This window comes from Prionailurus viverrinus, chromosome D2 (assembly GCF_022837055.1).
Source record: "Prionailurus viverrinus isolate Anna chromosome D2, UM_Priviv_1.0, whole genome shotgun sequence".
Taxonomy (NCBI): Eukaryota; Metazoa; Chordata; class Mammalia; order Carnivora; family Felidae; genus Prionailurus; species Prionailurus viverrinus.
In genome coordinates, this window is record NC_062571.1 from 13,443,023 (window position 1) to 13,456,054 (window position 13,032).

At 41.6% G+C, this 13,032-nt stretch overlaps 1 protein-coding gene and 1 non-coding gene across 4 annotated transcripts in view; both read left to right on the forward strand.

Annotated features, from left to right (window-relative positions):
• The first annotated feature begins 3,890 nt into the window (after positions 1-3,890).
• The window catches only part of TOMM20 (translocase of outer mitochondrial membrane 20), a 35,999-nt gene continuing 26,857 nt past the window's right edge, over positions 3,891-13,032 (forward strand). For 2 of the 3 annotated variants that reach the window (XR_007145306.1, XM_047825052.1), the window contains exons 1-3: positions 3,891-4,151; positions 9,441-9,487; positions 11,937-12,018. Coding sequence is in view for 2 of the 3 variants with exons in the window: in XM_047825052.1 (XP_047681008.1) it covers positions 4,031-4,151; positions 9,441-9,487; positions 11,937-12,018 (250 nt within the window). In the remaining variant the exon portion in view is untranslated. The remainder of the gene's footprint in view (positions 4,152-9,440; positions 9,488-11,936; positions 12,019-13,032) is intronic. The other variant, XM_047825051.1, reaches the window with a different exon arrangement.
• Positions 4,572-4,706, forward strand: LOC125148534 (small nucleolar RNA SNORA14). Its single transcript, XR_007145613.1, has one exon. It is a non-coding gene; the product is annotated as a small nucleolar RNA SNORA14 (small nucleolar RNA).

A 13,032-nucleotide genomic window follows, 5' to 3' on the forward strand; every position in this document is an offset into this window, starting at 1 on the left:
TGTCTCTCTCTCTCTCTCTCTCTCTCTCTCTCTCTCTCTCTCTCTCAAAAATAAACAAACATTAAAAAAAAATTAAAAAGAAAAAAAGATGCATCACCTATAGACCAGATAGAACTATAACTGTAGATGTAGACTATATGTAGCATATATTTTTATGGTGTATATCTTATAGTGTATATTGGTGTTTATTATGTAAAATTCAGTGTATGCATAAATATATAATTTTAGTCTTTAACACGGGGTGCTCCTTTTGGTCTTTAGGTTTTTGTGTAAAGAGCCATGGACTGCAGTGTAAGGGCATCTGGTTCTTGACTCACCTCTCTGTATGACCTTGGACAAGCCTCTCAGCTTCTTTATCTAAATATCTTGATGGATGAAATAAGGGGCTTTAACTTTACTCTGTGACCAGTACATAGATGGATATATTTAACTGACATGAAAGTTTCACATGACATTACTGGTCCTTACTATACATGTCATTTTCTGATATTTCAAATTCTATTTTTTTAAAAACATCAGTTGTGGGATGCCCGGGTGGCTCAGTCAGTTAAGCATCATCAGACTTTGGCCCAGGTCACAATCTCCCAGTTTCCTGAGTTCCAGCCCCCTGTCGGGCTCTGTGCTGACAGCTCAGAGCCTGGAGCCTGCTTCGTATTCTGTGTCTTCCTCTCTCTCTGCCCCTGTCCTACTCATGCTCTCTCTCTCTGTCTCTCCAAAATAAATAAACATTAAAAAAAAATTAAAAACACCAGTTATGATCCACTAAGGGTATTCCACAGCCCGCTAATGATCTCACTCACAAACAAGTGCATAGGGGATTCCAGGCTGTTTCTATTTTAGGATTCTATGCTTGCATTTTACAACAGGTGTTTTAGAATGTAGAATGGTTAAGGAATAAAGCACAGATGTTGCTCTAACTGTACTTTGATAAACGCGTTGCCTGTATATTGAACCTCATAGTAGTGACCTGAACATTTACACCATGTTTACTATGCACAACACAGGAATAACTCTTTGTTCATTCCGGAGTCATAATCTAATGGCCGTGTAGTCTGTTCAAGTTTTCAAGAGAGGAAAGTTCTAGGCCTCATGTCATCTGTGTGGCCTTGGACGAGTCTTTTCTGTTCCAACACATCTGAGGCTCAGGATATACCTCTTAACAGCTGAGGGTCACTGGCAAATTTTGGAACAGGAAAAATCAGAACGTATGTGTGCAGCACATAAGGAAAAGCTTTTTGTGTTATTCTCTTGTGTGTAAATCTCAATTACTATCTTTGGTACATAATGCATCTCCATACCCTTCCCTCTCTACCCAAGTCCAGGTAATGCATACATAACTTTGGTCCTATTTCCGGTCTTGCATTGGGGCATCAAATTCATCATCACTTACGCAAAAGGGCTTTCCTGAATTCCTAAGTTAGGTTAGGGGCTCTAGCCCTAACCTTGCGTAAGTACCCTTACAATAACTTCTGACACCAACGACCCAGAGTTAGGCCAAACTTTGTAGGTTGAGCACAGTCTCCCACAAGACTGCCTTCAGACAGCAGACAAAAGTTGGGGGGCAGGGGTTGTGTCTCCAGATCACTCTCTTATGACCAGCTTGCTGCTAGTTTGGGGGTTCCCACTACCACCTCACATTCAATAATTGGCTATAAGGACTGAACTCAGGAACATGGTAGACTTAATTTTTAAAAATTTTATTTATTTAATCTCTACACCCAACATGGGGCTGGAACTCACAAGCGGAAGATCAAGAGTCCTATGCACCTCTGAGCCAGTAAGGCACCCCATTATGATTACAGTTTTATTATAGCAGAAAGAAAGAAAAGAAAGAAAGAAAGAAAGAAAGAAAAAGAAAAGAATGAAAGAAAGAAAAATACAGGAAAAGAAAGAAAAAGAGAAAGGAAAGAAAGAAGAAAGAAAAGAAAGAAAAAGAGAAAGAAAGAAAGAAAAAATACAAACAAACCGGCCAAAGGGAAAGACGCACAGGGAGAGGTCTGGGAGAGTCCCACAGATGAAGCTTCTGTTGTCCCCTCCCTATGGAGTCAGAACACCTCACCCTCCCAGCACATGGCACATTGGTGTAGAATTACACAGTGTATTGTCAACATGGGAGGCTCACCTGCTTCTGGGTCCTGGGTATTTATTTGGGTTTCATTATGTAGGCCATTTCAATCTCCAGCTCACCTCTGCTCCAACCCCCTGACCTTCCCAGAGGTAGGGGTGGTATTACCTGGATCAAAGTCTCAACTCTCTAACCACATGGTTGGTCCTTCTGGCCTGGCTAGCCCCCATCAGCGTGGACTCCTTAGCATAAACTGCCAGGGCTCACCTTGAGTAAGAGACATCGCTGTCACTCCCAGGGTTCAAGAAGCTCCCTTTCTATGACTGGGGACAGAGGCAGCCACATTCTTATGACACAACTCTGAAGGTCCCTTCTCTCTTCTACCCCTCTCAATTTATAGTTATTTAATGTCTTCCTAACCAAAGTTTTTTCTCTTTAAACTACTATATATAATATTTCCAGTGATTATAAGACAACTCATGTTTTCAATTTTCTTTCACTTTTTAGATCAATTCCTTTTTCTTTGAAAATTTTTATCACACAAAATAATGTTCTGAATATACACTATTTAGTTTTGTAAGTTTCTTCCAGTATGTTTACATAGTATATAAACATTAGGCAAATAATACTGGACCATTTCACTATGCTCAAAGTTTAAATTTTCATTCATCCCTAAAATTTTATGAACATCCCATGTATTACACTTTATTTCTAATCCTGAGTGTGTGGCTATTTAGCATCCCATGTTATTTCATTTTTTTAACTTGTTTTATTTTTTTAAATTTACATCCAAATTAGCATACAGTGCAACAATGATTTCAGGAGTAGTTTCCTTAGTGCCCCTTACCCATTTAGCCCATCCCCCCTCCCACAACCCCTCCCATAACCCTCAGTTTTCTCCCCCTCCCTGTTTTTATATTATTTTTGTTTCCCTTCCCTTATGTTCATCTGTTTTGTCTCTTAAAGTCCTCATATGAGTGACATCATATGATTTGTCTTTCTCTAATTTCACTTAGCATAATACCCTCCAGTTCCATCCATGTAGTTGCAAATGGCAAGATTTCATTCTTTTTCGACTCCATGGTCTATACCACATCTTTATCCATTCATCCATCAATGGACCTTCGGGCTCTTTCCATACTTTGGCTATTGCTGATAGTGCTGCTATAAACATCGGGGTGCCTGTGTCCCTTCGAAACAGCACACCTGTATCCCTTGGATAAATCCCTAGCAGTGCAATTGCTGGGGTCATAGGGTAGTTCTATTTTTAGTTTTTTGAGGAACCTCCATAATGCCTTCCAGAGTGGCTGCACCAGCTTGCATTCCCATCTTTCATGTTTTTTATTCATTATGTTTTCCCAGGAGCCAGCGAAATTTTCTTCCAAATTTTCTTACAAGGTTATATTGTAATATTCTTTCAACCCTGAATCACTAGATTATGTTGCTCGCTGTACAGCATATTGTGACAACTTGAAAAGCAAGTTCAGTTCAATTCAAACGAGTCACAGGTTGTCTATATTACACAACAGTAACACGAAGCATTTGTCACCACTCCCTTCCATCTTTGGCACAAGCAAAGAAGTCAGCTACAATCTTTTGAGTATGTGACTGACGGCCACGCGCCGCCCTCGCGACGTCACGCTCAGCGGCTCTACCGGAAGTGCGAGGTCACTCGCAAAACGCTGACACCACCGCACACCCCGCCCGGAGGCGCCTAGGCGACTGCGTTTAGGCCCCCTGCGCAGGCGCAGAAGCGGCTCCGGCGCTGCTCTTCAGGCACTGCCGCGGACACGCCCGAGGGCCTCGCACGGCTGGGGCCGGAAGTGCGTGCTCTCGGCCTTTCCGCGTCCCTCGCGGCGAGCGACAGGTCGCAGCGGCGCGGTCCGCTGTGAGGGTTCTCGGCCAACTGCTTCTACGCGGGGCCCGACGCCGCGGCGCTCGCTCCTGCTCCTCGGTCGAGAGAAGATGGTGGGCCGGAACAGCGCCATCGCCGCCGGTGTCTGCGGGGCTCTTTTTATCGGGTACTGCATTTACTTCGACCGCAAGAGACGAAGTGACCCCAACTTCAAGAACAGGCTTCGAGAACGTGAGTGGGTCCCCTCGGCACGGGGCCTGCAGCCTCTCCCCGCCTCCGCCTTCTTGCTCCTCGCTGCCGCGCGCGGGGGTGTGGGGGGCGTCGGGGGTGCGGGGGGCGTCGGGGGTGCAGGGCGGCCGCGGGCCTCCCAGGCGGAAAAAGGCGGCGGCGCCGGCTGCGCGCTCCCGGTGCCGCTTCTGCCTCTGGGGCCCCGCATGATTGCCTCCATTTTGGAGGGACGATTTTTCCCATTTTATCTTCCCCAAACATTTGCCGTATGAATGCACTCTGGTTTGTGTTATGATTGGGGGGGGGGGGGCTCCTTTTGCAGTTCACCTGTTTAAACCTCTATTCGTAACTGGAGAGTCGTGTGATTTGTATTTTGCGAAATTGTGCTTGAAACTTGGCTCCGCAAATGCACCCGTATCGCTGCTGCATTCTTAAACCCTCTTGGTAGCTTTCCTGAAAATGCTTCCGAGATATGAGTGAATGCTATAGAAATTGCAGGGGAGTCCAAAGGGCTGCGCTTCTCCTGTGGCTCAGTCTTATTTCATACCTGCGACATCTTTTACGAGACATTTACAACGAGGGAGGTCGTGCCACCAAAACCTTTGTGGTCTTTGAATTCCGGAGGCCTCCAAGAGCAAATGTGTAGCAATAAGAAATATTTTTGTAATTTTTCTGGGTTCAGTCAAAACGCTTTCTAAAAATTAAAGCCCAGAATGTGGGAAGAAATGATTAGTCTATTTCACACTTACTGTTTGATTAAGCTGTAGCAGGTTGTCTCAGGTGTTCAGTGCCCCACGTGGCTAGTGACCTGCCCTCTTGGGGCTCGAAGATGATCTCGTACCATCTACAATATGACACCTAATTCCAGCTGTCTTCTGTTTTAGGAGGGAAGGGATACAGAGAATTTATTTTATTTACAGTTAGATAGATGGGGAGGGTGCCATTTTGGATTGAGAAACTCAGTTTTCCAGGCCCAGGTTAGTCACACATCAGCTGCATAATTTGGGCTTTCCGAATCTTAATTTTCTTAGTTGGTAAAAGCAGGTGATGCCACCTGCCCCTGGTTGTTCTTGTGAAGATTGAGATGTTTGAAGTGCCCACCATCATTCCTGACCCAGAGAAAGCCCCTCTGCAAAGGCTGGCTGTAAACATTAACTAGAAATTCAGATTATTTTCTTGTAGTTTCCATTTCAGTAATAGTTGGAGGCATGGTGGTGGTGGTATGGCTACAGAGCTCTATAAAGAGTAGATTAATCCTTTCTTACTTTGGAAACACTGCAATCCTATTAGAAACTTTGAGAAAACTAATTTTTGGCGGAAGAAATCACAAAAGCCGTCCTTTTAGACAAATTGAGAGATTATTTTCATAATCCCTTTTCCATCATCTTCAGTCCACAATTTTTTTTCTAGCATTAGCAATGGTCTACACTGATCTCAGTGGTCAGTTGAATTATTAGCTCAGTAACCTTGGGCAACCGACTTAAAGCTTTAGTGTCCCTCTTCTGTCAAATGTTATAATACATACAGAGTTTAGTACGGTCCCTGGCACATGGTAACTGATAGATGCTAGAGATTGTTTATGAATGTAATTATTATTTGACATTTTCTTTAGGAAGTAAAACTTATATTCAGAGTAATTCTGCAATCTGTAAGTTCCTGTTTTACGTGTATTTTTTAAAGTAGATATGGGGCGCCTGGGTGGCTCAGTCGGTTAAGCGGCCCACTTCGGCTCAGGTCACGATCTTGCGGTATGTGAGTTCAAGCCCCGCGTCGGGCTCTGTGCTGACAGCTCAGAGCCTGGAGCCTGTTTCGGATTCTGGGTCTCCCTCTCTCTGACCCTCCCCTGTTCATGCTCTGTCTCTCTGTCTCAAAAATAAATAAACATTAAAAAAAATTAAAAAAAAAAAAGTAGACAAAGTCTCTTAACTTGTTAGGTTTACACAGTAGCACTTGGGACTAATTTCTAGTAAATACTGAGTCAAGGGCTGAATTTGCTTGCTGAATGTGTAACTCCCATGATTTTTCAGGCCCTTACCATCTTTCCCTTTATCATAGAGATAGTATTATGTACTGATAAGGTGACAATTAAATGGTCTCAAGAAACTAAAGCTAGAATCTTACCGGTAGAAATTTAAAGGAACTAAACCATCTTAAAATTGCTAATTCTATCAGTCAGACATTCAACGACAATCACTCCTCTCCATCCTATTAAAAAAAAGCAACTATAAGATTGGATAGTAATGGAAAACAAGTTCCTCTCTACTGGGTTTCGTTATTTTTGTCATTTTTCATAAATTCTAGCTTAGCAAACTGGACGTACCTGTTTATTCCACAAACTTGCCTTGTTCATTTCTGAGGTACCTTTTATTTTTTTATGGGAATGTCTTCACGTCTGTTAGAAGGTAGAGGAGGGACAGTAGAGTTGTTCTGCAAACTGAGAAGGCACTTTGAACCTGGAAAACCAAGCAGGTGACCCCATGGGTTTACAGTTTTATTCAGCATAACTTAACGGGGGTGGGGGGAGTCAGATGGTGATCCGGCTGCAGATTTTCCCCCGCAAAGTCCAGACCTTCGTCCGCAGATTTTATAGAGTGAAGAGACTAGCAGAAGAGCATTGTTGCAAGATCGAAGGGTTCGCATGCATCTCAAAGCGTTTGCATTGACCTAAATGACAGCTAACCTTTAATTATATATTGTGGCACTACGTGTGCGTCAGGAAGGAGAAAGACTATGTTCTCTCTCTCAGATTCGTGGGGGGCCAAGAGAAAGCCTTCCCCAGTCCTCACCTTGGGCCGTTCTGAGGCACGTGCATTAATCTCCAAGGGTCCAGGAACACACAGTCCCAGGAGAGGTCATCCAGTGGGCTTGAACAAGACGGAAGGCCAAAGATGGAGTCAGTATTGTCGCCACTCTTAACGACTTCTCGCCAGCATATAGAGGCAATACAGAGTAGTGTTTGAGTACACACGTTCTGAAATTCAGCTGCTTGCTTTTGAATTGCCCCTCCGCCAGTTATTAGTTGTGACCTTGGTAAATTTTCTCAAGTGGAAATGCTAATCATACCTGTCTTAGTGTTCCATGAGGAGTAAGTAAGCCAGTTGATACTTAGAATAGTGTCTGGCGTGTGGCATCTAAAACTTACTGAGTGCTTACCCTTCACATCTGAGTGTTCCTTTGTCTTCATGTCTGGCTCTTCTGTGCAGTCTTCCACTCCTCTTCTGGTCGTGGCAATCTCCTTCCAGCACTGGTGATGTTTAGTAATTACTTGATATAGTATGGTATTCATTATTTTCTGCCTAAAGACAGACAGACGGGGGGACGGCTGGGTGGCTCAGCAGGGGTGGCTCGGTTGGTTAAGGGTCCCACTCTTGATTTTGGCTTAAGTCGTGATCTCACACTTCTTGAGATCTGAGCCCTGCCTGACAAGGTGGAGCCTGCTTGGGATTCTCCCCTCTTCCCTCTTCCCCCTCCCCCGTTTGTGTGTGCGCATGTGTGTACTCTCTCTCCCTCAAAATGAATAAACATTTAAAAAAAAGAAAAATGGGCTGTCTTCACTTGATCCTAGCCAAAAGGCCAGGAAGCGATGGGACTGTCTTCAAGTTTACATACAAGATCAGCTTATTTAACCTATATTGTTTTGTTGAAACTGCTAGAATTGTATTGAAGTCTTAGAGTTGTAGCACTTTAGGTACACTGGGGGCTAGAGTTGGCAAGAGCTACTGGTGTGGTTAAACCCAGTTTGTAAGGGGAGATAAGAAATTTCCTGGACCACAGTCAATCAACCCATCTCCCCGCAGTTAGGCAAACAGGTCACTACCTCTTCAGTCATGCACTGATTAGACTTGGATTTATAGAACACTAAGGTTTTCAGAGGACGTTTGCTTGTCTTTTATGGCTTTTGTTCCTCGTAGTAGTTAGAGTAAACATGCCTTATCTTTGCAGAGTTAAGAGATGTATTTGCCAAAGATCAGCCACATAATAAGCATTTGAGGCTTACCTTTCTTAGCTCTGCCACAGTCTCCATGTTACCGGTAGTTTTAATGATTAGTAATGCAGCATGGCACAACTCCTAAGCTGAGGAGCTGGTGTCGAACTATCTCGGTACCACATGCATACTGAGGTCGTTCATTACCAACTCCTTGTGTGGCACGTGATAAACCGGACACAGTTAAGAAATATTTTACATGCGTTAACTCATTTAATCTTCACAAGAACGCTGTGAAGCAAGTACTGTTCTAGACCAGTTTTACATCCGGAGAAAGTGGGATATGGGTTCCTGTAACTTGTCCTGGGTCACACACACTAGTAGCGAGAAGAGCTGGGGTAGAAGCAAACTAGTGCTTCCTCTGTGCTAACACTCCTTCATGTGGAGTATATAATTAAATAGCAATTTAAAATACCGTTGGTGTCCTTTATTGATTTGGCTTAAGGGTTGACTAATTGATGATTAAGATTTTAAACATCACTTGCTTCTGAGATAGGTAGTATTGCCTTTTCATAACAAAAACAAGACAAAGAAACAAAACAACTTCAGAGTGTAGGCAGAAGTTTTTTTCTCTTTTAATTTTTTTCCAATGTTTAATTTTGAGAAAGAGACCCCAGAGTGTGAGCATGGGAGGGGAGGGCGGGGGGAGACACAGAATCTGAAGCAGGTCCCAGGCTCTGAGCTGTAGGCACAGAGCCCCACAGGGGGCTTGAACTCATGAACTGTGAGATCATGACCTGAGCTAAAGTCAGACGCTTCACCGACTGAGCCACCCAGGCTCCCCAGCAGTGGTTTTTTTCCTTAACCAGCCAGCAGTAGTTAAGAATTTTGCAGTGCATTTCTGAACACTGTCTTCTTACCCCCTCTTTTTTCCCATTTAGGAATGTCAGATAGCTTTCAGCATGCAGTAAAGATTAAATCTGTTATATTTCAGTTATAATACTTTCTAACAGCAGTGGCTTAATTCTTGCTTGTGTTTCATGTCCTGTATAGACTGGGGGGGGGAGGGGGGGCTTGCTCTGCTTGTGGTATTTAATTAATCAGCTCTTAGAACTGTCTGTCTTGAAAATTGCTGATCTTGGTGCCCCAGAGGGAAGGAAAAAGCTCTTGCTCAGAAATGTCACATTGTGCATAGCTCATTGACCAGAACTATTTATAAGACCTTGACAAATCACAAGGAGACAGGAGAATAGGAGAGCCCTACTCAGGGATGTTTCGCAAATAGCATATATGACTGTCACAGCAGTTTGACTTCTTTTGATTCCCATTTTAATGATGATAAAGTGAAAATATTCCATGTCTTGCAGGAAGAAAGAAACAAAAGCTTGCCAAGGAGAGAGCTGGACTTTCCAAGGTAATACTTAATCTGTTTTTTTGTTTAGGTTGTATAATATACTTCATACCTCACTTGAAATGTGTATTTTGAGAAAGCTAGTTGATAACAGGCATTGATTTTTTTATTTTAAAATACAATTTGTTGTTGCTCGGAATAGTTAAGTCAGTTCAACTGCAGATTATCCGGTCCATCATTATTTCCTCCCTGTTGGCCCTAACAGCAGACAGTTTATTACACGAGCAATATTTAAGGGGCAATAAGATGGTACTCTCCAGAAAACAGTTCTACCAAAACGTTCAAACTTTCTCACTCAGTGGCTTCAGAATAATACAATACAACATTAATTATTAATTTTCCTTTGTTCAGCTTCCTTTAAAAGAACCACATGCTATTTGTTTTCAGAAGTTATATAGGATTATTCATAGCCTCTGATCCAGAATCCCACCGTGTGGCACATTTTTACCTTGATGTAATATGTACATATAGATATAAATCTTTCTACTTTTTTCTTTTCATAGATCCTGTGTTCATGATTATTTTTAATGACTACATAGGTTTCTCTGCTTGATAAAAAAATGTTCTGTGACATGTGTAAGTCAAGTAAGTAAATGTTAGTCATTGCACATATACCTCATATACCTTTTCTTTTTTATTAGAATTAGTTCCATTGCTTGGATTCCCAGGACTTGGGACTACTGGATCAGTAGTGGTTCTTTTTAAAGCAAGTTGGAAAAAAAGAAAAAAATACCAAGTTGGAGCAAGGAAAAATGAAATCCATAAATGTTATATTTTGTTGTTGTGATACAATTGAGTAATCCCAACATAGCTAAAAGACTGGACATGATAGGGAAGTGGAACTGAGAGGTGGCCCCTTTGTTCCATTATGTCAAGACTCCCTTTCTGAAATATGTAGTATGTTCAGAATATTTCAGTAACTTTTTTGTCTCGACATGAGAAAGTAGGTATAGACACATGCACCCTGTGTATTTTCAGATTCAGGTGTAATCACATTCTTGCCTGTGTTGGGCTGGTTGATGAAAGATGCCTCTACTTTCAGAAATTTAAATTTTTTGTGTGTTTGTTGGTAATGAGAATGTATAGAAGTCAGGAATCAAAAACTCCCAGTAATAGAAGTCTAGGTTTTTAAATAAAACAGGCTTTTTTATTTATTTTTTTTTTTTAGGTTTATTTATTTTGAGAAAGAGCATGAGCAGGGGAGGGTCAGAGAGGGAGAGAATCCTAAGCAGGCTCTGTGCTGTCAGTTCGAGGCCTGATGTGGGGCTTGAACTCATGAATCGTGAAATAATGACCTGAGCCAAAGTTAAGAGTCAGATGCTTAACTGAGACCCAGGTGCCCCAAAACAGGACTTTTTATTTTTATTTTTATTTTTATTTTTATTTTTATTTTTATTTTTTATTTTATTTTTTTTTATTTTTTTTTTTAACGTTTATTTATTTTTGAGACAGAGACAGAGCATGAACCAGGGGAGGGGCAGAGAGAGAGGGAGCCACAGAATCTGAAACAGGCTCCAGGCTCTGAGTGGTCAGCACAGAGCCTGACGCGGGGCTCGAACTCACAGACTGTGAGATCATGACCTGAGCCGAAGTCAGATGCTTAACCGACCAAGCCACCCAGGCACCCCAAAACAGGACTTTTTAATAATAGGTTTACATTTTTTGAAAAGACAAGTCCTGGGGCACCTGGGTGGCTCATTCAGTTAAGCAGTCAACTCTTGGTTTTGGCTCAGGCCAGGGTTTGTTGGTTTGAGCCCCGCGTGGGGCTCTGTGCTGACAGTGCGGAGCCTACTCGAAATTCTCTCTCTGCTCTTCTGTCCCTCAAAATAAACAAACTTAAAAAAAATAATAAAGAGGTAAGTCCTATAGCTAGTGGCATTATGTATTACCGTAGTCTGATAATATGTAACAAACTACAAAACCAAAAACTTAAGTAAAGCTACTTATTAACAGTTTGTGTTAGCAGAGAAATTGGGAGTAGCTCAGATGTCCAACAAACAGATTGTGATTATGCAATCCTGTATTTCTCCATGGAATAGTCTCCTACCATTTACATGTAATCTTTTAGATGCATGTAAAATCTATTCAAAATAATGGGTCAGAGGAACAGTTGGTTATAGTTATATAAAAATGTATAATGGGATCAAAATAGTGTAAATAGTAAATTGCATATTTTATGGTATAGATAATTGTAGTCTTCATTTTTTAAGTTTGATGCACAGCTTTCTAAGAACTGTTCTAATTTCAGTTTAATCAGTAAGGTTTTTTTTGCATTCATTTAAATGTAGATACTAAACTGTAATGCTTGTGAGTATTGAAGAGTAAATTTATTTTTTATAACGAGCTCTTCAGTTTTTTGTTCTTTTGTTTTTAGTGCAGTGATTTTCTGTGTATTGGTTATATTCCCAGCATAATTTTGGTATCATGTATTAAATATTCTGTTTCCAAACAGTTACCTGACCTTAAAGATGCAGAAGCTGTTCAGAAATTCTTCCTTGAAGAAATACAGCTTGGTGAAGAGTTGCTAGCCCAAGGTAATAATCATTAAAAGACTAGGAAATTAGAATTCCTCACACTAATACAAATTTGTGGTGGTAAGGGACTTTTTTGCGTGTAGTACAGCAGCTGTTAAGAAAGGTATTCTAATATCTCAAGACAAGTCACTTAATAATGGGAGGATTATTTTATTTAAGACTGACTCTTGGGGCACCTGGGTGGCTCAGTTGAAGTGTCTGACTCTTGATTTCAGCTCAGGTCATGAGCCCTATGTCCGTCTGCACACTGTGCATGGAGCCTGCTTAAGATTCTCTCTGCCCTTCTCCCCACCTAGTGCGTGCGCACTCGCTCTCTTTTAAAAAAAAAAAAAAAAAAAAAAAAAAAAGGAAAGAAAATTGGCTCTAGACGTGAATACTTGCTGTGGGTTATCCTTGTCCATAATATGTTTTGAGTGAATTTTAGGTTTACTTGATACATGATACAGAGAATATAGTAAGTAATCTTTACAAGTGAGGTATTTTTTAGCAGTTTAGAGAATATAGTCCTAATGCAATATGTAAATAGTAACTGGAAGAATATGCTTCCTCAGCTTCTTCACCTAATCTTTAGTAGGTCTTTTCCAGTATTTATAGGAAGGAATGGGTCATATAATTCCTGGAGAAGGTTAATTTACCTGTCAGGGTCACACAGTGAGTTCACGGTGCTTAATTTCAGGACCAGTGAACTGAATCTGATCTAGAGTTTAGGCTTTGTGCATTATGTATTCAACTAAGGATTAAGAGTTCTGTTTTCAGGGGCTCCTTGGTAGTTCAGTCAGTTGAGCGCGTCTGACTCATTTCGGATCAGGTCATGATCTCATGGTGTGTGAGATCAAGCCCTGCATCGAGCTCTGTGCTGACAGTGCAGGGCCTGCTTGGGATTCTCTCTCTCCCTCTCTCTCTGTCCCTACCCTGCTCATGCACGTTCTCTCTCTCTCTTTCTCAAATAAGTAAACTAGAAACAAAAGTTCTTTTTCTAAAACATTACTATTACGAAGTTAAAATGCTCACACT